Source organism: Eumetopias jubatus, unplaced genomic scaffold, assembly GCF_037043125.1.
Source record: "Eumetopias jubatus isolate StellerSeaLion01/CBP00866 unplaced genomic scaffold, mEumJub1_p1.0 scaffold_17, whole genome shotgun sequence".
Lineage (NCBI taxonomy): Eukaryota > Metazoa > Chordata > Mammalia > Carnivora > Otariidae > Eumetopias > Eumetopias jubatus.
In genome coordinates, this window is record NW_028274823.1 from 26,814,737 (window position 1) to 26,837,069 (window position 22,333).

General features: G+C 55.7%; 3 protein-coding genes across 5 annotated transcripts in view; 2 read left to right on the forward strand and 1 right to left on the reverse strand.

Annotated features, from left to right (window-relative positions):
• The first annotated feature begins 3,906 nt into the window (after nucleotides 1-3,906).
• Nucleotides 3,907-7,064, forward strand: CALHM1 (calcium homeostasis modulator 1). Its single transcript, XM_028098509.2, has 2 exons — nucleotides 3,907-4,458; nucleotides 6,582-7,064. The coding sequence occupies exons 1-2, from the start codon at nucleotides 3,907-3,909 to the stop codon at nucleotides 7,062-7,064; spliced, it is 1,035 nt and encodes a 344-aa protein (XP_027954310.2).
• A 2,867-nt stretch (nucleotides 7,065-9,931) lies between these two features.
• CALHM2 (calcium homeostasis modulator family member 2) lies at nucleotides 9,932-14,850 on the forward strand. 2 transcript variants are annotated; one of them, XM_028098998.2, is made up of 3 exons: nucleotides 9,932-10,201; nucleotides 11,472-12,871; nucleotides 13,875-14,850. In XM_028098998.2, exons 2-3 carry the CDS (start codon nucleotides 12,317-12,319, stop codon nucleotides 14,289-14,291), a joined length of 972 nt encoding a protein of 323 aa, XP_027954799.1. In that variant the 5' UTR covers nucleotides 9,932-10,201; nucleotides 11,472-12,316; the 3' UTR covers nucleotides 14,292-14,850. The 2 variants fall into 2 exon arrangements, with proteins under 2 accessions (XP_027954799.1, XP_027954800.1); XM_028098999.2 differs by having other exon boundaries at nucleotides 12,175-12,871.
• A 1,649-nt stretch (nucleotides 14,851-16,499) lies between these two features.
• The window catches only part of PDCD11 (programmed cell death 11), a 52,277-nt gene continuing 46,443 nt past the window's right edge, over nucleotides 16,500-22,333 (reverse strand). Inside the window, exons 28-36 of one of the 2 annotated variants that reach the window (XM_028098708.2) lie at nucleotides 22,167-22,289; nucleotides 21,462-21,765; nucleotides 21,135-21,251; nucleotides 20,284-20,433; nucleotides 19,814-20,058; nucleotides 18,957-19,125; nucleotides 18,213-18,366; nucleotides 17,590-17,755; nucleotides 16,500-16,846 (exon numbers count right to left, since the gene is read on the reverse strand). In XM_028098708.2, coding sequence (XP_027954509.2) covers nucleotides 16,675-16,846; nucleotides 17,590-17,755; nucleotides 18,213-18,366; nucleotides 18,957-19,125; nucleotides 19,814-20,058; nucleotides 20,284-20,433; nucleotides 21,135-21,251; nucleotides 21,462-21,765; nucleotides 22,167-22,289 — 1,600 coding nt within the window. In that variant the 3' untranslated portion in view covers nucleotides 16,500-16,674. Of the gene's footprint in view, nucleotides 16,847-17,589; nucleotides 17,756-18,212; nucleotides 18,367-18,956; nucleotides 19,126-19,813; nucleotides 20,062-20,283; nucleotides 20,434-21,134; nucleotides 21,252-21,461; nucleotides 21,766-22,166; nucleotides 22,290-22,333 lie in introns of both variants that reach the window. The other variant, XM_028098707.2, reaches the window with a different exon arrangement.

Here is a 22,333-nt window from a genome sequence, read left to right on the forward strand (position 1 = left end):
GAGGAGGGTAGTGGGAGGGTCCAAGGCAGAGGAGAAGTGACGACAGAACAGAGGCCGGAGGGACACGGGGTGGTGACCTGGGTATCTTCTCCAAGCCAGGGAAGGCTGGGAAATGGATTCTCCCCTGGAACACAGCCTGCCAACCCCTTGATTCTTAACCCACTGTGACCCATTCCAGACTCCTGACCACCCCCCTAGAACTATAAGAGAATACACTTGTGTGGTTTTAAGCCAATAAACTTGGGGTAATTTTCTAAAGTAATGGGAAAATAATATAGATTTTTTAAATGCACTACTGAAGCTCAAGTGCAGAGATGATAATTATTACCATTCCAAGGTTATCAGGGTCATTTCCTGAGAGCTCACTGGGGGCCTGGCACTGCACTCAACTCCTACCTGCAGCATCCTCACAACAGCCTGAGAAGTAAGCTCTTTAATTCTTCCCCATTCCACAGATGAGAAGACTGTGGCACCTAGAGGTGAAATTACCTGCCCAAGGTCCGTGGCTGCTATGTGGTGGGGCTGAGACTTGAACCCAGGTCATCGGCTAGGTTGCTCTTAACCACTCTGCAACATGGTTTCTTGACTGTTCAGTGAGACAGTGAGTGAATGGGCAGAGCCTTGAGATGGATTTGGGTGGGCAGATGAGGGCAGCTGGTATTCCCAGAGGGGGACAGTGTAAGTAAAGGGGTGATGGCTAAGGAGTTGCCCCCAAGCAGCCTTGTGTCCCTTCTGTGGTCGCTGACAGTTCTGGCCTCCTCCAAGCCACCTCCACCTTCTCCCAAGTAGAGCACCTGCCCCTGCCCCACCCCCCTTTAGAGGCAGAAGTTCCTAACCTTCTTCCCTTCCCAGTGAATCAACACACTGATAACACTGGTACAAGACACTGAGGCAAACTGCAAGGATTTGGAGACATCTCTATAGAGCCTGGTGGGGGAAAAAAAAATACATCTTCCTTATCTTCTATAATTACAGTAAGAAAGTTGTGGTACAAAGTACTAGGAAAGTTATTAAATACTGAATTGGTATAAAACATCCTAATGAAATCTCCCAGACCTCTTAAAATGAGAAATTTGAGTTGGTTTTGGGGAGCACAACTTTTTAACATCAGATTTTTTTTTTGCATGAAATGACCACAGGCAGTTCCTATTCAAGGCTCTTTTTTTATTGAAATATAATTAATATATAACATTATGTTGGTGTCAGCTCCACAACATAACGATTAGATATTTGTATATACTACAAAATAGTCACTAGTTAACATCCATCACCACACAGAGTTACAACATTTTTTTCTTGTGAGGAGAACTTTTAAGATCTACTCGCTTAGCAACTTCCAAATATATGATATAGTATCATTAACTATAGTCACCATGCGGTATATTACATCCCCATGACTTATTTTTTAATTGGAAGTTTGTTTTGACCTCCTTCACCCATTTATCCCAACCCTCACCTCATGCCTCTTTAATGATGATCTTTTCAAAAATTTACAAGAGTTGGAGTGGTATGTAAAGAATCTAACACTCATTTACTTGCCATAACTGTAAATCAAATTCTTGTGATGAGAATGGTAGGTTTAGAATCCAAACAAACTGGGTTTCTTGGGGATGGGTGTTAAAGATTTTGTCTATTTATGGGAAGGAGAGAGTGCACGTGCTGAGGGAGCGGGCAGTGGGCGGGGGGGGGGACAGAGGGAGGGGAGAAGCAGACTCCCTGCTGAGCAAGGAGCCCCATGCAGGGGCGCCATCCCAGGACCCTGGGATCATGACCTGAGCCGAAGACAGACACTTAACTGACTGAGCCACCCAGGTGCCCCCCCAGTCAAACTTTTATATCAAATATTTTAAAATAACGTTGAAGTTAGAATTGGCAGAGAATGTATGCAGCGTGGCATAGAGTAAAAAGAGGTTAGAGCTGGTAGCCAGCTGGGATGCCACGAAAGGGCCCACCAGCTACAAACAGGGGGAGGCACGTCCACTATAGGAAACAGAGATTCCAGGCGGCCCCTGGAGTGCCCCGCCCCCTGAGCTCCTGGGCTCCTGCACGCCCCACCCCACCACTCTACCCTTGCGGCGTGTCCCAGGATCGGCCAGCAGGTCAGTGTCTACCACGCACACGGATGCTGCAGTAGATGGCTGGGAGCAGACACCTCCTTGGCTGGATCTCCCTCATCCTGCTCTCCACCTATGTGTGCACCCCTGGAGAGCCCCCAAAAAGGGTCCTCCAAGGGCCACCAGCCTAGGTGCTCGAGCTTGAGGACTGAGGAGAGCAATATCCCTCCCCACCAAATCCTACCTGTGATACACTCGCATTTCCATCCAAACTAGTAGAATAGGGGAACCTGATTCTGTTGGAGGAGAAAGGCCAAAAACATACCGCCTTGCCCCCTCCTTCGTCCCCTAATTCCCTCCTAGTCTGAATTCAAATCCCACTCCTCCACCTACAAGCCACGTAACCTTTAGCTAGTAACTTCACTTGAGCCTCAGTCCCCAGTTCTGTACTATGGGGACAATATACACGTCTCCCATAGGATTGTTTGAGCGTTATGTGCAAGGTGATGCGTGTGGAGGAGGGCTGGCATCGGGCCTGACCCAGGGGAAGCCCCAGGCCGTGCTCCTTCTTGTCGGTCATACAGAGATGCACGGACACAAAGACCTCTCCTGCAGGCACTCACACACATGCAGAGTCACAGAGGCCCAAAGTCACAGGAAGCTCACACGTGGACACACAGATCTGAGGGCCCCACAGAGCCTCCCTATCCAGGCTCTTGCTCTGCTCCAGCACCATTTGGTTGGCGCTGGGTCTGACCTGTTTTTCTGGGAAAGCTGGCAACATCAAAGGGAGCCCTTTAGGCTCTCCCCCACTTTGATATGCTAATGGAGGGGCCCTGGCCTGGTTCCCCAGACACTCTGGGGGCCACAGCTCCAGGCATGAACCCCCACAGCACCACCCCTTTAATTTTTGATCTGGGGGAGTAGAAACAGTTGGGGCAGCCAGGAGAGGATCTGTCATCCACAGTCCGTAAACACACAGACACACCCGCAGAGACTCGAACGGACAGGACGTAGAAGCCCCTGCGTTATGCTCACAGGCACAGCTCCCAGGCCAGCCAGGAGGAGACCCGACATTCTGGCGGATCCCAATCCTCTGAGTGCAAATTCAGGGCTTTTTACACTACGCCAGCCCGCATTAGCGCGATCTCCACCCCCACCCCCACCCCCACCGTCGCCGTCCCCACTGTGACCGGCACCACCCACGGCATTGCCGTCCCCACCACTACGGTCACCACCACCATCAACAACACTACCGCATAACCACCATCCCCACCATCCCCGTCATGACTACCTTATCACACCGTCACCGTCTGAACTGACGGAGGAGCCCCCATGAACCCTCATACAGCATGGAGGGAAGACCCGTTGGGCAGGGCAGAAGGCGGAGGACTCCCCCTCTTTCTAGGAACGCAGGGGAAACGGTCAAGAAGCTCAGGCCCTGCCCCAGCCCTGGATTCTCCCACACTCCAACCCTGCTGGAGACCGAGTCTTCCCGGCCTGCGTCCGAGCCTCCTCCCCCTCCCTCCTCCCACACCCACAGACAGCTGGTCTCCATCAGGTGTGGCCCCGTGGTTCCCCAGTGCCGGAGGCAGCCGTGGCGAAAGGAGCCCCGGAGGGGAAGGCGGGGGAGGGGCAGACGCTGGCGGCCCCCACCGGATTGGCTGACCCGTGCCCTCTCAGCCAGCCCCTGACTAGCAGGCTCTCAAAGAGACAGCGACCTCAGCCACTGCCCTGAGCGCTGCCCGTCTCAGCCGTGCGGCGGGCGCCCGCGGGGCAGAGCGGGCCCCGGGGGCCATCCTGAGGCAGGTGGCAAGGTGGGAGGAGGCCACCCGGCCCTGTAGGGGGCACCATGGACAAGTTCCGGATGATCTTCCAGTTCCTGCAGTCCAACCAGGAGTCCTTCATGAACGGCATCTGCGGCATCATGGCCCTGGCCAGCGCCCAGGTGTACTCCGCCTTCGATTTCAACTGCCCCTGCCTGCCGGGCTACAACACGGCCTACAGCGCGGGCATCCTGCTGGCGCCGCCCCTCGTGCTCTTCCTGCTCGGCCTGGTCATGAACAACAACGTGTCCGTGCTGGCCGAAGAGTGGAAGCGGCCCCCGGGCCGCCGGGCCAAGGACCCCGCCGTGCTGCGCTACATGTTCTGCTCCATGGCCCAGCGCGCCCTCATTGCGCCGGTCATCTGGGTGGCCGTCACACTGCTGGATGGCAAGTGCTTCCTCTGTGCCTTCTGCACTGCGGTGCCCGTGACTGTGCTGGGCAATGGCAGCCTGGCACCTGGCCTGTCTCGGCCCGAGCTCGCACGCCTGCTGGCCCGGGTGCCCTGCCCCGACATCTACGATGGTGACTGGCTGCTGGCCCGCGACGTGGCCGTGCGCTACCTGCGCTGCATCTCCCAGGTGAGGGGGCGGCCCGGCCTCGACCCGGGTCTCCCCTCGCGGCCCAGGGTCCCTCTGGCAAGGTCCAATCCCCCACCTCTTGAAATGAGGCTTGCTCGGGGCACAGCCAGCCGTGTTTCCCCAATAGATGGGAGCTCCCCAGACTGGGCTTGGGGCTCCCGCTCAGACGGAGCTCTTTGGGGGCAGGGGCATATTTTCCCAACTGAGGCCAGGGCTTCTGAAGGCAGAGCCGTGTGTCTTCCCTGGATCCGTGCCACCTGGAAAAAGTGCTATGGCTACCTCAGTCCAGAGGCCTGTGTCCTGTCTTGAGGTCCCTAGAGTGGACCCCACAGCTCAGCCAGCCCCACATTCTCCATCCTGAGCTCCAGCTGGGAAGCCTGGTGTATTTGCATCCTTTTCTTCTTCCAGGCTGGGGCAGTGGTGAGGCAGGTGGGTGGCTGGGCCATTTGGGTACATTTCCCTGGCAAATGCCCCCAGCAGGTGCCTCCCTGCTCCGGGAGTGGGATCCGAGGGTCCTGGTGCCCCTGCAAGGGAGGCTTGGGTGAGGGGGATGCATTGTTGGGATGTGCCCTAAAGGCAGGGTTGGAGGGCCCACTGACAGGGAAATCCAGAGCTTGGTCCTCCCCAGCCCCACTCCCTTGTCTTCTGCCCCTCTGGACCCTCCCCCGTCCAAGCCCCCAGGCCACCCCTGCAGTCACGCCAGCACGGGGAAGAAGCAGCAGCAGCTGCGGGTCCTTGCAGCAGATGGACCAGGGGCTGTCAGGGGAGGGGCAAGGGGCCAGGCCTGCCGGGCCAGGGCTGGAGGAACACTCCACTCTGGCAAGTCCAGACCCCTGACTCCCTGGCGCCAGCCCTCCTGTAGGGCCCATGTCACCACCAGACGCCCCACATGAATGTCAGTCTCTGAGTGCACAAGCTCTGCTTCCCTCCCAAACCACTTCCTCCCTGTGGGCACTTGTGCCATTGTCCCAGGCCTCAGGGCCTAGGACAGTTGTCCCTCTGCCTGACCTTCAAACCACCGCATCATGAACTAAAAGGGCCCCCGGAGGACAGGCTCCCCGGCCTATAGACCTGTTTCGTCTGGCCTTCAGAGTGAATTCAAAATTCAATTTTGCAATTTTGGAAAACCAGACATTTTCACACAAAAATCAGATTTCCGGCTTTACCTGAAACATGAGGAGACCCAGCCCCACGGGGTCTACATGCCTACTCCCCCAAACCAAGCACATGCTCTGCAGCCTCCCAGCCCATGTTTGCTCGGCCACAACCCCCCGACCCCGATTATAGGCATTTACCCACCTCTCTCATCCTGATCTGGCCAAAGGCTTCTCTGTGCGGCTGGGGGCTGATCCGGAAGCCCAGATTTGGAGAGCCTCCTGCCCCGTGCCTGACAGTGAATTATTATAGAACAGGTCTAGCACCCAAGTGTCTAGTGCTCTTCAGCACAGAGTTTGAGCAAGTGTCTGGTTTGTCTCTGCCACCCCTGAGGGCCCAGCTCAGAGCCCTCACAGAGGAGGCTTGTTTAGTGCTGGCTCCTGAAAGGCAGACAATACCGGGAGCCAGAGGAGAGGAACAAAGCTCAGAGGAGGGTCACTATGCCCCTCAAGGAGGTCAAGGAAGAGGCATGGTTAGTGAGGGCCTCTTGAGGTAATAATAGTGGCTAACAGTTATTGAGCACTAACTATGTACCAGGCACTGTGCTGGTCGAGACCACATTTAGTCCTCACAACAACCCTATGAGATACGTACTATCAGCAATCCCATTTTATAGGTGGGGAAACTGAGGCACAGAGAAGTCAGATACCTTGCTCCCGGTCAACTAGTAAGGACTGGAGACAAGGTCCAAAGCCAGACAGCCTAATTCCAAGGTCTGCCCAGTTAACTCCTGTGTATTGAGTGCCAGGCCTACACGTGGGGCATTTTCCACACAGAATCTCATTTCTGTGAGATGGTTTATCTATGCCCATTGGACAGAAAAGGAAATGGAGGCCAAGAGGTGAAGTCATTTGCCCAGTCAGTACTCTTCTCCCTAAAGGCCCTGAGAGAACATGCTTTGGGGGGTGTAGACCAGCCTGGGAGGCGGGAGGACGGTGCCAGCCAACTCCCTCCCCTCTCCCCTGCAGGCCCTGGGCTGGTCCTTCGTGCTGCTGACCACACTGCTGGCATTTGTCGTGCGCTCTGTGCGGCCCTGCTTCACACAGGCTGCCTTCCTCAAAAGCAAGTACTGGTCCCACTATATCGACATTGAGCGCAAGCTCTTCGATGAGACATGCACGGAGCACGCCAAGGCCTTCGCCAAGGTCTGCATCCAGCAGTTCTTCGAGGCCATGAACCATGACCTGGAGTTGGGTCACGCCCACGGGGCGCTGGCCACAGCTCCTGCTGCCTCGGCTGCCCCGGTGGCCACGGATGGGGCTGAGGAGGAGAGGGAGAAGCTGCACGGCATCACAGATCAAGGCACCATGAACAGGCTGCTCACGAGCTGGCACAAATGCAAGCCGCCCTTGCGGCTGGGCCAGGAGGAGCCCCCGATGGGCAATGGCTGGGTCGGGGGCAGGCCCCGGGCTCCACGCAAGGAGGTGGCCACCTACTTCAGCAGAGTGTGAGCTGTGGCCAAGTGAAGAGGCGGGAATGGGGGTCTGAGCCCACGGCCTCTCAGACACCCCGCCCCAAACCAGATGGGAAAATGAAGCCTGCCGGTGCTGAGTGGTAGGCCCCTGGGACAGACCCACATGCCCAGGCATTCACCTGCCCATTGAGGCAGGAAATTTGGAGCTGGAAGGGGACATCAATCCCCCAGCTGGGACACAGCAGTATTAGAAAGGTTCAGAACTGGTTGGGGTGGACAAGTTCCCACCTGCCCAGCCCCACCCCAGCCACTTCATCCCTGCTTCACTGTCTCCTCTCAGGTCCTACAGCCACCCTCACCGTGAATTTTTATGATCTCTGTTCCCCTATGCTCAAGGCTCAGGGAGTGGGAGGGCGTCTGGCTATCTCACAAAGCAGGAATCCTCTGATTTGGGTCCATCTCCCAAAAGAGGCTGCGAGTGGGCCATGAGGACATGGCCCGCAACCTCACCTGATGTAACACAACTGCAGTGACAGGAAAGGAGACAAAATGCCAGAAGTTAGGTCTCCTTGGGAGAAGCCAGAGCGTGTGGTCACCATGGAGGCCACTCAACACTTGTCAAGTGGATTGTCCATTTATTTAGTCCCAAGCACAAAAGTCTTCCTGTCTTAGCCATGTGAGCTGCTCCAACAAAATACCATAAACTGAACTGCTTAGAAACAACAGAACTTTACTTCTCCCAGTTCTGGAGGCTGGAAGTCCAAAATCATGGCCCTGGCATGGTCACGTTCTGATGGAGGCCCTCTTCCTTATTCAAAGCCAGGGCCTTGTCGCTGTGTCTCCACAGGTAGAAGGGGCAGGGGAACTCCCTGGAGCCTCTTTTCCAGGCACTGATCCCATTCATGAGGCTCTGCCCTCCTGATTTAAGCACCTCCCAGAGGCCCCACCCCCTCATATCATCCCCTTGGGGAGTTAAGATTTGGCACATGAATTTGGGGGGACACATTCAGACCATACCACCCTCCCTTGGAGGTCTCCTTGGAGACCACCTGAATGCCTCCTTCACATCCAAGTCTCAGGGGGAAATCAGACCTCCCCAGAGCTTGGGCATTTAGAAAAGAAGCTGATATCTTCCCATTTTCTCAAAACCCTACCCCTGGGGAGGGGGCTCCCGAGTGCTAAGAGGCTTTGGCCTGAGCTAGGAATGAGGGTGGAGGGGTGGTGGGGGGAAGCTGCCTAGAGTAGAAACAGCTCAGACTCCAGAGTGAGAGAGAACTGGAACAAATGCTGGCTCTACCACTTACAGTGTCCCTCAGGCCAGTTGCTTCCTTTTCTGTGCCTCAGTTTCCTTATCTGTACAATGGGGATGAGGGCACTTACCTGATGGGGTTGTTGTAATCAGGAAACAGGTGAAGCAAGTAAAGCTCATGGGCCAGAACAGACACTAGGTACACGGCGGCTAATGTGTTTGTAGATTCCTGAACCCAAGTGCTTACCCCCCTCCCCTGTACAGAAGGGGAGGGCGACATGAGGAACTGGAGCCACCTTGTCGAGGAGGGAATTGAGGGCCAAGAAGATGTAAGTCCCACTCATCTAAGAATTCGTTTTGATCTTGATCCCTGCAACATTGCTTTAATGATTTCCCTTCTTCCCATCCATTCCCACTTCTGAGACCCGGGCTGCGTTCATTATTCGGGAGCCCTGTAGGCCCAGGAGGCTGGAGGAGGCTGGGGGGCTCCCTTGGGAGTGGGACTTCATCTAGGCCCCGAATGCAGACAGGTTTTGAAGGAGTAGAGACCAGGTCTGTGTTGGTGGGTGGGGAGAGGCTTCCAGTGGGAAAAGCCAGTGCAGAATAGCGGGAGGTACAAATGTCAAGGAAAGAGCAAAGCTTTGGGTCAGGCAGATAGGGGTTCAAGAACTAGAGCTGTAAGACCTCACCAGATCCCTCCAAACCTCCGTGTGTCTATCTGTAAAATAGATCTTAAAAGGACCTACTTTTCAGAATTATGGTGAGAATAAAGGAGGGTAACTTTGGAGGAAGAATGTGGAGTGGTGTTTGGCACATGGTAGGATCTGAATAATAAACACTGGTCCTTTCCCTTCATTCCTGCCCAGGACAAGCACAGCTCAGGGAGGCCAGCATGACACTCAGTACTTCCACGGTCCTAGGACCACAAGCATTGCAAAGCTGACAGGAGGCTGGGGGGTCTCTCCCTTAATCGTAGGGGTCATCTAGCCTGTCCTTGGACAGGGCTCTCCCCTTTAGCATTCTTGACCCATGACTTTTCAGCCTCAGCTTACACACTCCCACGGATGGGGAGATTATGACCACTTTCTGGGACAGGCTGGGCAGCTCTGATGGTAACAAAGGGGTTCTTTTAGCAACCACCTGTCTTCTTGTAATTTCTACCCACCACCCAGAGCTCTGCCCACAGGGCCTCAGGATCCCTTACCAGCCCTCCTGAGATTTGAAGCAGTACCTGGGAGGCAGGTGAAGTATGGACAGAGAGCTGATGATGGGAGGAGGCCTGGCAGGGGCAGGATGGCTCTGAGGGAGAAGAGCCAGAATAAGGCGGGGAGGTCCTGGCCTGTGCATCCTGCTAGGGCTCAGCCTCGGTCTGACGGCATGACCCTCCCCTCCAACCCTGCTGGGGTCCAGCGAGAGTCAAGCATGGGGAGCGCTCCTGAAACTGGCAGGGAGGGCTGGCCCAGGCAGGATGTCCCAGCAGGCACCCCTGCCTGCCCCCCACCCCGGAACTGGTCCCACAGGTGCGCAGGCCGCTGGGGCAGCTGGCGCGGGAGGGCAGGCAAGGTCAGGCACGGGCTGGCGCCGCCGCCGCCGCCGAACGGGCAGCCCAGCTTCCTCTCCTCTCGCCCCGCCCTCACTGCCCGCCCTCCCCTGCCTGGCGCCGGGGGAGGCTGTTTTTCCACTCCCCGCGCCACGGCACGAGTCCAATCCTGCTTGTTTCCCCCGCTTCCCTGGAGTTTAAAACTTCTTTGAAAACACCCCCAACCCCAGGCCTTGCTGGTCTCAGGCTCCCTGCTCCGGTGCAGAAGAAAGGACAAGGGAGCCCGCGGAGGGCACCGCCAGCAGCACTGGTGTGGGGGGCCCGCCCTGCAGGCCCGCGCCCCGCCGAGGCTGGAGCCCCTGGTTGGCGCCGCAGCTGGCCCCAGGTAAGGAAGGGCCCCTCGCTGGGACGTGCCACGCGGCAGGGAGAGCATGGCAGGACTGCTCAAGGCTGCCCAGAGGGATTGTCCTGGGGAGAAAGGCCCCTCACTGAGGCTCCTCACTCTGGGCAAGGCCAGTGGTGCCCCCCTCTCCCAGCCTGTCCTGTCTTCTGTCCTGACTGCGGTTGCTGGAGGTCCCACCCAGGCTCGGATGCAACCCCTCCCTGGCTTTCGGGACAGGGCCAGTAGTCTCAGAAGATGGCCTGGTCCCTCCTCTGCTCACCACCCTCTGTGTGCAGATACCTTGTACCCCATTTTGGGCAGTTTATGAACCCAGGGCCCCACGAAAGCTCGTGAGAAGCCCTGAAGCCAAGACGGGAAGAGGAAGAGAGGAGCCTGCCTTTAACCCATTCAGCCTTGGCAACAGTACAAACTCTTTCCCAGGGACTGGGATGGAGCCCCTGGGCTGGGAGTGGGAGGAAGAGTCAGATCCCTCCTCCTCCTGGCTCCCCACGTGGTCACCGAGCTCTGCCGGGCCCATCTGGCAGCACTGGCAGAGACCGGGAGGGGTGCTGGCATAGGGAAGAGGCACAGAAGGAAATATGGCAGGTCTCCCCTCCTCTGTTTGCTGCTCACCCTATCCCTCCATTCCCTGGCTTCTTCTGGCTGCGGACTTTTGTTTTTCATCCCCCAGATGGGGAGGACATGGGCCACACCCTGGCCTGTGTCTCTGCTTGTGTGGGTGGGGCCTAGAAAGGGCTCTCAAAGCTGTGGCCACTTCCTGGCACCGCTGCAGCCCGGACCATGGCCGGGCAGGCTGGGGATGGGCTGGTGGGGATGGTCGAGCCTTAGCCTCCATTCCCTGTCACTGGGAGGCTGCTAGATAGGGAAGGAGAAATGGGTGGGGAAGGGAAGGTTCACCAGGGCTCTCATGGATGAGCACAGAGCAAGGGTAGGAGACCAGGAAAACAGAGGACTCACTTGGCTCGACCCACCCTTGTCCGCTTCCCAAGCCTCCTTAAGTCAGGCTCAAAAGTCCTGCCCAGACACCTCCGTACTGTCATGGCCTCATGCGAGGCACGTTCTCCTCTTCAGGCCTTAGGTTCCTGATCTTGGCAGGAAGGAGACTCGTCCCCACTGCCTCACCTCCGGGAGCCACCCTAAAGCCTTGGCAGGGTGCAATGGAGGGTCTCAGGCATCGTTTATCCCCTTTCTTTTCCCGCCAGCATCCCTACGGGGAGACCAGGGGCCAGAATGATTTATCCTCTTTTCACAGATGAGGACACAGACCCAGAGAAAAGTCATGAAGTATGTTGAGAGCCAGGATCTCCTAAACCAGTCCGGACTCTGAGGTCTCCAGAATGAAAAGTTCTCATGAACTCCAGGGACACTGTGCCTCGCTCGGCACTGACCAAAGCCTCCTTCCTCCACCCCACCCTATCTCTGAGTCAAACCCAAGACCCTTATCTCCCAAGATACCCCCTCCAGCTGTGATGCCCATGGGCTAGAAGCCTGGAGGACAACAGCCCCCAAATAGTCCTAGGTCCCTCAGCGCTCTAGCACTACCCGGAACCCCACATTCCCCAGTGCCACAGGGCCATCCTTAATCCCGGCTTCAAGGGAAGCTTGTGGGAGTAACAAGAACCCAAGTGCCTGAGGCAGACAGATCTGAGCCTGAATCTCAGCTCTGCCCTGCCGCTTATATGTGCCCCTGGCAAACCCCTCAGCTCCAGGAAGCCTCCACCTCGTCTGTGCACACTGGGGACATGTCAGCTCCATGCGGGACCATGACGATGGGCAATGAGGGATAGAAATCACCTGACACCCAGTGGGAGCTCAGTGAGCAGTGGCCACCACGTCTCCTAGGCCCCAGGGCTCCCCAAGTCTCCTTCTTTCTCACTAGCCTGGCCATACAGGACCCCCTCGATTCCTTTCAGTTTTCAGAGACCAACATTTATCAGTCGTCTACTATTCCACAGGAAGCACCAGGCTGGCCACTAGAGGGGATAAAATGGCAAGACGGTGCCCTGCCTTCAGATGCCCACCAGCCTGCACTCCTCCCTCCTAGTCCCTCAGGAACTGTCAATCCTGGTCCCCAACACCCCCTGCTGACACGTCACCATGGCAGCCCTGATTGCAGAGAACTTCCGCTTCCTATCGCTCTTCTTCAAGAGCAAGGACGTGATGATTTTTAATGGGTTGGTGGCACTGGGCACAGTGGGCAGTCAGGAGCTGTTCTCCGTGGTGGCTTTCCACTGCCCTTGCTCGCCCGCCCGGAACTACCTGTACGGGCTGACAGCCATCGGTGTGCCTGCCCTGGCACTCTTCCTCATCGGGGTCATCCTCACCAACCACACCTGGAACCTAGTTGCTGAGTGCCAGTACCGGAGGACCAAGAACTGCTCGGCTGCCCCCAACTTCCTCCTCCTCAGCTCCATCCTGGGCCGTGCAGCCGTGGCCCCCGTCACCTGGTCGGTCATCTCCCTGCTGCGTGGTGAGGCCTACGTCTGTGCTCTCAGTGAGTTTGTGGACCCCTCCTCCCTCACAGCCGGGGAGAAGGGCTTCCCACCAGCCCATGCCACAGAAATCCTGGCCAGGTTCCCTTGCGGGGAGGGCCCCGCCAACATGTCAGGCTTCCGGGAGGAGGTCACCCGCAGGCTCAAGTATGAGTCCCAGGTAAGGCTGTGCAAAGGGAAGCCACTCTTCTTTCTTCCCTAGGCTGTGGCGGGTGGGGAGGTACTGGGAAGGTCTAGTGTTGAAGCTAGAGCTGGTCCTCAGGGGCTGAGGTCTTCAGGAAAGCACTAGATCATCAGCATCAGGTATCTGAGCTGGGTAACCTGTACGTTAGGAGTTGGTGAGGCAAGTTTTAAACATTAAAGGAGTGCGCCTGGGTGGCTCAGATGGTTGGGCGTCTGCCTTCAGCTCAGGTCATGATCCCAGCGTCCTGGGATCGAGTCCCGCGTCGGGCTCCCTGCTCCTTAGGAGCCTGCTTCTCCCTCTGCCTCTCTCTGTCTTTCATGAATAAATAGATAAATAAAATCTTTAAAAATAAATAAATAAACATTAAAGGAATGTTTTCTGGCTCAGACTGAGCCTTGATCCCAGTCACAGATTACGTCCCTGTTTCTCCCAGATTGAGCACGAACCCCTGTAAGCTTATGAAACATTTGCCAGTCAGCTAGGAGTTGACATGTTCCTATCCCCAGAAGGACCCCAGCCCAGCACTGAGTCAGCCCCAGGTGTTGCTGACATCGGGGAGTCCCCTGAGCAAGGACTGGGTGCTGAGTTAGGAAGCAGCGCCTGCGGCCCTGATCCCAGTCTCAGCTGTGGCTCACTTCTGAAGGAAGACAGCTCAGTCAGGGCAGAGACCTGGGCAGAACACACAGCTGCAGGTGTTCGCTCAGAGCAGCAGGGCATGAGGGAGACAGGAAGGAGCACAAGATTGGCTAAAAAACAAAAATGAAAACCAGAGCACGTGAATTCAAGGGAGTGAGGACGAAGTGGAATCAGCCGGAAGGGCCGGCTTCCCTCATCGAAGGAGAATCTGCTCTCGGGAGGTGTGCGGCCCAGGGTCAGCCCAGCCCAAGCCCTCTGACCAGCTCGTCCGACTTCTTCCTGGGGCGGGTGAGGGTCCAGGCAGCTCCTTGCCCCTCCTCAAACCTGCCCCTTCTCTGGCCAGCTCTTCGGGTGGCTGCTCATCGGCGTGGTGGCCATCCTGGTGTTCCTGACCAAGTGCCTCAAGCATTACTGCTCGCCACTCAGCTACCGCCAGGAGGCCTACTGGGCGCAGTACCGCACCAACGAGGACCGGCTCTTCCAGCGCACGGCGGAGGTGCACTCACGGGTGCTGGCTGCCCACAACGTGCGCCGCTTCTTTGGCTTTGTGGCGCTCGACAAGGACGACGAGGAGCTGGTTGCCAGGTTCCCGGTAGAGGGCACACAGCCTCGGCCACAGTGGAATGCCATCACCGGCGTCTATTTGTACCGCGAGAACCAGGGCCTCCCGCTCTACAGCCGCCTGCACAAGTGGGCCCAGGGTCTGGCAGGCAACGGGACAGTGCCTGAGACCGTGGAGATGGCCCCGCTCACCTTCTAGGGGTCCTGTTCCCACACTTTGCCAAGTGACAGTACTTGGTCTCAAACTGAACTCCACTGCCTGCTCACATCAGCATCAGAAGGGGATGATTTTTTCACTTTTTGGGGAAACAGGCCAGGAGCACAAAGGAGCCTGGGGCGTGGAGAGAGCTAGTAGACAATGGGGTCCACTCCGATAGGAAGGCTCTCAGACCGAAGAAATCCCCTCTCCCGCTGCCACCAACCACTCCGTCAACAGCTTTGGAGAAAAGACCCTTTCGCAGAACTGGTCCTTCATTAACTATGATGCGGACGACCTTTTACTGGTGGGACTCCAAGGCCTGGGAAGCCCTGGCCAACAGAGCCAGGTGACAGTGAAACTCACCACTTTGGGCAGTTTATGAACCTCGTACAGGATATTGTACGAATCCAGACACCTTGTACAGGATATTGTGCAGTTAATGTATGGCGTGACTCATATGGTTACCTGGCTCAGCAGTGCTCAGCCAGGAGATGCCCTCCAATGTATGCTTTATTTTATATACTTAAATTTTTGATAAAGTTTTTCTGAGTATGAAGGATTACCTTGGTGTCTGCATGACTGGATGGGCTATGCCGCAGTAGGCTAGTGGTCATGAAGACAGGCCCAAATCCCATCCCCTGTGGGAGGGAGGGAGGGAGGAAGGGGGGAACAGAGAGACCCTGGGCACGATTACAATGGATGGGAGGGGGGACAGGAGTACAGGGAATGCCAGGTGTTGGGAAGGCCCAACAGCTAATGATGTCTTGACAATTAGATTCAATTACCTGATTTGATCTGAGGGACAGGTGAAGCCTGGCCTTTCTCACTGGGAAGACTGGCTTAAATTTCATGAGTCAGAAGATCCTGCACACAGTAGGGCAGACTAGCTCCTATAACGTAGGGCTAATGATGCCCAAAAACCAGGACAGCCCCAGCTATGCCTCTCCCCCGACCCACACACGCCCGCCCTTGCCTGATCACCTCCACCACCCCTAAAACCTTTGATGCTCTCCCTTGTCCCTGTCCTGCTTCCCAGCATTGGACCCAGTCACTTCCCACGGAAAAGCTCTCTGCCAGAGAAAACATTTAATCCCCTTAAGACCAAGCCAAACAAGAACTGGCTTCAACAACTTGCTGGGTCTGCGCTGGTGTCCAAGAATTCTGAAACATACAGGATTATTAAGTATCAAAGAAGGTGGAGACCATCTTTCTAGGAAGTTTACAGGGGTCACAGGGAGGTGTGGGTGTGGTGGGCCCATCATGTCCCCTTTCCCTCAAGTCTCAAGGAAAACCATGAAGCCCATCAATGTCCTCCACCCAGCAACCTCTCTGCACAGAAGCTCCAAGGAGAAACTGTGCGGCTCTCCCCCGTTCACACAGCATGGCAGTCTACGTCCTCACCGAGCCGCCTACCCGCCAGGCCCTGTGGCAGCACACAAACGTACACGCTCTTACTTCACCCACAAAACAACTCTTCAAGGTAGGACTTTCGGACCCCATTTCACAAATGAGACACCCAACTTGGAGAGCTTGGATAAACTAGGCCTGGTAGGCCTGGGAGGAAACACCACCGGGTGGTTTAAGCCAATACCTGTGGCTTTCCTCTCAGATGGCCGGGTTCCCCAACTGTCCTTTCCCCCAGACAAAGGGGTCTGCCTTTGTCCTCCTGTCCCAGCCTCACGTACTCCACAAAAGAGCACAAGTACTAGCTGAGCTCAGGTTGAGGGAATGCCCAGAGACTCCAAGACCTAGGGGAGGAGGCCTGCTCCCTGGGCCCTGCTGACCCCCTCTGGCTGGACCAAAAGCCTGCCAGGGCCAAAGGGGGATCCTGGCCACAAGATTGTCAGGAGTCAGCCCCTCTATTCCTGCTCCCCCGGAAACTTCCAAGAGGGAGAGAGTCTTAGCTTTTCTAGGAGTCCGAGAGCCTGCTGTCTACAGCCTACTGTCTACAGCAGCCTCAGAAAAGGGGGAAATGGGCGCCTGGGTGGCTCAGTCAGTTAAGCATCCAACTCTTATTTCAGCTCAGGTCATGATCTCAGGGCCATGAGATCGAGCCCAGTGTCAGGCTCCATTTTCAGCGATGAGTCTGCTTGAGATTCTCTCTCCCTCTGCCCCTCTGCCCCTCATGCATGCTTTCTCTCATGCGCTCTAAAAAAAGGGGGAGGGGATGATATAAAGTAGTACTAAAACAAAACACGCAAAAAGGAATTATAGGAAAGCTCAAATCCTTTTTCATCCTGATAGGATTGCCATAAAGGTGCTGCAGAAGACGCAACACTTAAATTAAGAGTCCTCAGGCAATATGGTTTTCCGGCTGCCCCGGCACCTGAGATTCAGCCGGGCTGGCCTACTGCTGACAGTGGTCACCGGAGACAGCTAGCCACTAATCCTCCAACACGGAGCTCTTAGCTTCCACGTATTCCAGGGCCTTCGCCTTTACTGCCTGCACATCCTTCTCAGTGCCATGTTGCTTCTCATAGTCCAGGTAGCGCTTGAAGAAGAATTTCATTCGCTTGGGGGCCAGACTGAGATGAATGACCCGTTCAAAGATGTCCCTGTGAGGAAGAGCAAGGCAGCATTTGCATCTTGGCGCCCAGGCCCTCGACTGCTGACTAGCCTTCATCCACTTGCCCTCTGGCTCTGCATCCAGGCCCTCTGTTCTCCAGCACTCTCACTTCTACCTTTACGTCTATTACCATTTTAAACTCCTAAGGTGTCCATGGGGAGAGAGACTGCCACCCTCACTTTCTAGATCAGACAGACACCCACGGGTGTTAAAAGGATTCACTGGCTTGAAGTCACACAGTGAGTCAGGACAAAGCTACTGGGATGGGGACACAGATGAGGTAGGGATCTGTGAGAAAAACTCTGCTTCAAACTCACTGATGGGCTTGGGTTAGGCACTAGTTCTTTCTGGACCTCAGCTCACCCATCTCTGACCCTCCCTGCCCCGTGGGGATGTAGGCGACAATAGCAAGTCTGTGACCATTCCCTAGCACGAGAGCCAGGCTCAATGAATTATGTGGGAAACCCAAGTCTCCTGACCCCCACACCAGGGCCAGACTCCTGCCCACCCAAGACTCCAGACACAGACCAGAGGTTGGCCCCTGAGGCAGCAAAACAAGTCAGCAAGTGAATACCACAGGAGCTGGAGTGTCATGTCAAAGCTGTTCTTCCAGACAACAGTAAGAGAAAGTGGGGATGCTGGAAGATGCTGTGGGGCTAAAAACTCATCCACTTGGCCAACAACCCCAACCTCCCACAGTTACTGCAGCCCTGGCCTGTCTTCCCCTCTCACCGGACTTCCTTCTGGCTGCCATGTTTAATGGTCATGTCTATGTAAATCGACCAGACATCAGTGCGCTTTGGGTAGGTGCTCAGTGTGTTCTCAAAAATGGCTTTGGCCCGTTCCACATCCCCCAGCTGGAACTCCAGCTGGGCAAACTTGGCAATCACATCCACATCTGCAGGGAGAGAACAGCTCAGACGCACAAAGCAGAGAGACCCCTCACCACAGCATAACGTGCTGCATGGACAGACTGACTCCCGACTCCCTACTCATAGGTTCCAAGACCTGGGTGATGACAAGTGAACACTGGGAAGGGTTGGGGCCAGATATACAGATGGACACTGATCTATGATTCCCACTGCAGACATCCCACTCTCTGGGCCCAGAAGGGAGAGGGGGCAGTGGCAACAAAATTAGTGCTAATTGTTTTTTGTTCCTCCATCTTTGAAGTTTAGCATCTGAAATGCAACACATGTTATGTTCATGAGCATATAATCAACAGAGACATCTATGCCCTCCACTAGGCTTTCCTAATACCACACCACCCTCAGATGAGAAAATCTCCAATCCCTAGATATCAGAGAGCTTAATGTGATCAGGAATCGGGCCAAAGGGTAGGGATGAGCACTCACGCTCTTTATTGGGCAGACACTCGAGAGCTCGCTGCATCACACGGTGACTGGCCCCAGCCTGGCCCCTCCGCAGAAGAAAGGCGCCATATTTGATCCAGACAGCTTTCTCCTGCCTGAATCGCTTCAGCATCCGGTTGTAAAGTTCACCAGCTTCCTGTGGGAAAGAAAAGGTAAGCTACGGAGTGTGATATGACAGAGGGGGCAACAACAGAGACAGAGGGGCAACGACAGAGACAGGCAGCTAGGCTCATGAGAAGCTAGACGTGGCCTCAGACTCTGGTCACTATGTAGGTGCAATTCTAGATGCCTGAGGAAAGCGGCAGGCTCCCAGAAATGGGGAGAGCACACGAGGGGGCCTAACATGGTGGGGAGAGCCCCTACTAATCCTGTGCTGTATGGAGGTCCTAAGAGCACAAGAACATGAGAATGACAAGGGGGAACAGGAGAGACAGAAAAGGGACATCAGCTGAGCTGCTGCCTTGTGGCTGTATGCCCAAGGGATACACACCAGGGGTCCACTGTCCCTTTACTTTCCTCATCTTCACCCTGCATTCCTAAGGCAGAAGTGGGAGGAAAGGACTCCTCCCACTTCGAAGATCAACAAGTTAGGGCCCAGAGGTCACAGAGCAAGCCTGCAGCGGGACCAGACCCAGAATAGGGGAATTCTTTCCTGGACTTCCCAGGAATTCATTTCCGAGCTGCTGAGGACCCTCTGGCCGTGGGCCACCTGGCCCAGACTCCTACCTGGAATTTCTCGGACTTGGTATAGATGTCAGCCAGATGGAGAAAGACCTTGAGAGGCTCATTGTACTGCACGGCCCGCTCAAAGACCTTGGTCAGTGACTCCTGAGAGCCGTACATGTTCTCTAGATTCAGCAGTGCCACCCACACGTTCAGCTTCTCTTGCTCCTCTCTGGGGGGGGAGAGTGAGCATGTGAGCTCCATCACCTCAGCCCAAGGAAGCCCCCACTACCACCCAGGGATGCCAACTGGAACTACTTCTCAGTTCCCACCCTCAAGGGAGCCATGGAGCAGCCTGGCCCCCACTGCAGCTCACAGAGAAGCAGGAATGCCAGCCTGACGCTGCGCTTCCCCGGGTGTCTGCCTCCATTCTGAAAAAGGAAGCCCACGAGATCTTAACCTAGCCCAAGGTTTGGGCAGAAAGGAGCAGAATCTCTGGTCTGATTCTGTCTCCAAACTCAGAGAATGAAGCAAAGGACTGCCATCCCTCCTCTTAGCTGTCAGGAAACTCACTCTACCCTGTGCCTGGAAAGTGGCCACTGAGAGTGTTTGCACCCAGCTATGTACAGTCATTGTCCCTGTTCCAAGTTGGGCACCTTATTTAAGCACAGGGACTCCTATAAATGTCACCCTTCGCTACTTCAGTGGAGAAGACTATAAAACACAAATGAGCAGATCTGTTTCGCAGATGGCACAGCTAGGAGCCAAAGCCTGAAAACCCACGGGTGCTGGTGGTAGCCACCCAAACTGCTGTCAGCCTCCTGAGGAGGGCATGACCCAGAGTCCACAAGCCCTGCAGCCCAGGGAGACACCTCCCTGTCTAGAGCCACCCCCACCAAAGCAGCGGGCAAAGCCAAGACCTGAAGGAAATGGTCTTGAGAGCCCTCTCAGCCACAGCCCGGGCCTTCTCGATTTCCGTGGCCTGCAGGTGGAAGGCCATGTACTGCAGCCACAGGATGGAGCTGTTGGGGGAGCTTAGCAAGAGTCGGTCAAAATCATGTGCTGACTCTGGCTGTCGCCCAGGATCCATCAGTGCGTCCTCGATGCGGGACAGCTCTTTCTCTGCCTTCTGCTTCTCCAGCATCCTTTCCTTCCTGCTCTTCTTCTGCTAGGGAAGGCACAAAAATTAGTGAGTAATCTGCTCCTCAGACCACTCCAGAGGTCTGTGGTGAAAGCCAAGAGCTGGCAGGGCAGTCCATGAGCCCTAGGATTACTGGCAGGCTTGAGACCGCCCCGCCCTGTCAGAAGGGACCCTCAGGCCAGAACAGAGGCAAGGAGACTGGCACCAAGTGGTCCCTGCAGAAGGACAAAGCCCCGCAAAATACGACACCGTGGACTGCTGAGGTCTGTCGTCCTCCTCGCTGTCTGAGCTCTCGCCTCGAGGTGGTAAGGCTGGGGTCAGAGAGTCTAGCCCCACGTCCCAAATGAAACCGGAGGACAGCTGTAGCCGGGGCACTTCCGCTGGCCTGGTCGGCTTCTCCTGAAGGATCGCAGAGGTGTGTGAGGAAAGCATTGAGCTTAGGCTGTACCCTGCTCCCCAGCCCCAACCCCGCTGAGGAGCCGGGGCCCCCACCATGCCCAGAGACCCTTCCTCCCCTCCAGGGCCAGGCTAGGCCCACTCTGCTGGAGAAACTACACAGTAGTGACGTAAAAGCTTTCCTTGTAAATAAATTCATTTAGGCAACAAGCTTTTTAAACATACGTATGTAAAAACAAACAAGAAAATCCCATACGTACGTGTGTTCATATATACGTTCACGTAAAAAGTACTATATGCATATAACATAATAGCAGAGCTGGGACAGAGACGTGTCGGCGTTCTGAGGGTGAAGGGATGTCACTACCTAACGTCTGGGCAGCCCTTCCACAGTCAGGCCTCAGTCCAAATGGTACTGTCCTCATCTTTCAGAGGGAGATGCAGCCTCAAAAAAGTGAGGCGTTTATTTGCCTACCCCACTGATTTAATTCAGCTCCACTCAACAAACACTGATGAGAATTTAGTTTATGCAGCCCACTCCTTGGGTAAAGCAGGGTCTCTGTCCTCAGGATGCTGATGACCGAGTGAGGACCTAGCAGCCCCACCTTAGGCAAAGAAAGAAGACTGCCCAGCTCTTAGACAGGAGACCAAGGACTTCCCTCCCCAGAGCAGCGTCTCCTCCCCCAGCCAGTGCTGTCCCTCACCTTGGGCAACACACTCATCTCTTCTACCTCGTCTTCCCCTTCCCGATAATACACTTCAACACCACTGTCGTCCTCCTCTGACGGAGCAGCTTTCTTCTGCTTCTTGTCCCCTCTCTCCTGAGGTGCCAAGGGGGAAAGATGGTGAGCCGCCCTCCCGGCCCCAGAGAACCTGCTGGCAGCCCAGGGCAATGCCCTCCCTCTGCCCCTCCCGGCACCACCCAGAGCCTGGCTCCAAACTCACACCACTCTCAGTCGAAGAGAAGGACACTCGGTCGGCCGGCTGGCTCCCTTTCATGCGAGGGAGGCCATCCTCCCCAAGGGACGTACCTGTTCGCTTGCAGACTCCCGGCGCCGCCGCTTGCCCTGCTTCTTTGCTTCTGGTTTCTGGGGCTCACTCTTCTCCTTGCCAGGCAGCTGCACCTCCTCCTGCCCCTCCTGGTTCCTCTTCCCTTTCCTTTTCTGATTCTTCTTCTCCTTCTCTTCTTCTCCTTTGCACTCTTTCTCTTCTGACTCCATTTCCCTCTCCTCTTGCTTTAGAAGTGGCAGCCCTAGGGAGGCAGGAAACACGTCCGGCTTCCCAGTGTCACCGGGGAGGAACGACAGCTCTAGCAGGTTCTGTTGGCGGTTCAGGCTACAACAGGGAGGGAGAACAATGAGGACAAGCACAGCAAACAGCCCAGGCCTTCCTCTCCTGATCAGCCCGGTTTTCTGGGCCCGGCCCCCCCTGCCTTGCAATCCATTCAGTATCCTTCAGAACAACCTACACATTTTACCATGCTGAATAGTAAAATACAGGGGGCAGCTGCAATGTCCCCCTACTCTGTCCCCAACAAGTACCTATGCACAGAAAAGTCTCCAAGTCAGCTTTTAGGAGCGGAGGCTGGGACTGAGGTAGAAGGCTCCAAACAAAGGGGCTTTGTTCATCTGAACACTGCACCAACACCACCCGAGCCGTTATGTCTAGTTTACCTCTGAATCTCCTCCCAGGGCTCCCAGGGAAAAGAGGGGGTACAGGGCAGGGGAGACACCTACCTCAGGACCTTGGCTGTGAGCAGCTTCCCTTCTGGGAGGTATCTGTTGTAAAGGGCTTTCTTGGATGGACTGTACTGGGAGACATGCGGATATCGGGCCAAACCCACAACGGAGGGGCCAAGGCTGACAGGAGAGAGACAAGGGTCCTGTGGTCCTAAATACAACAA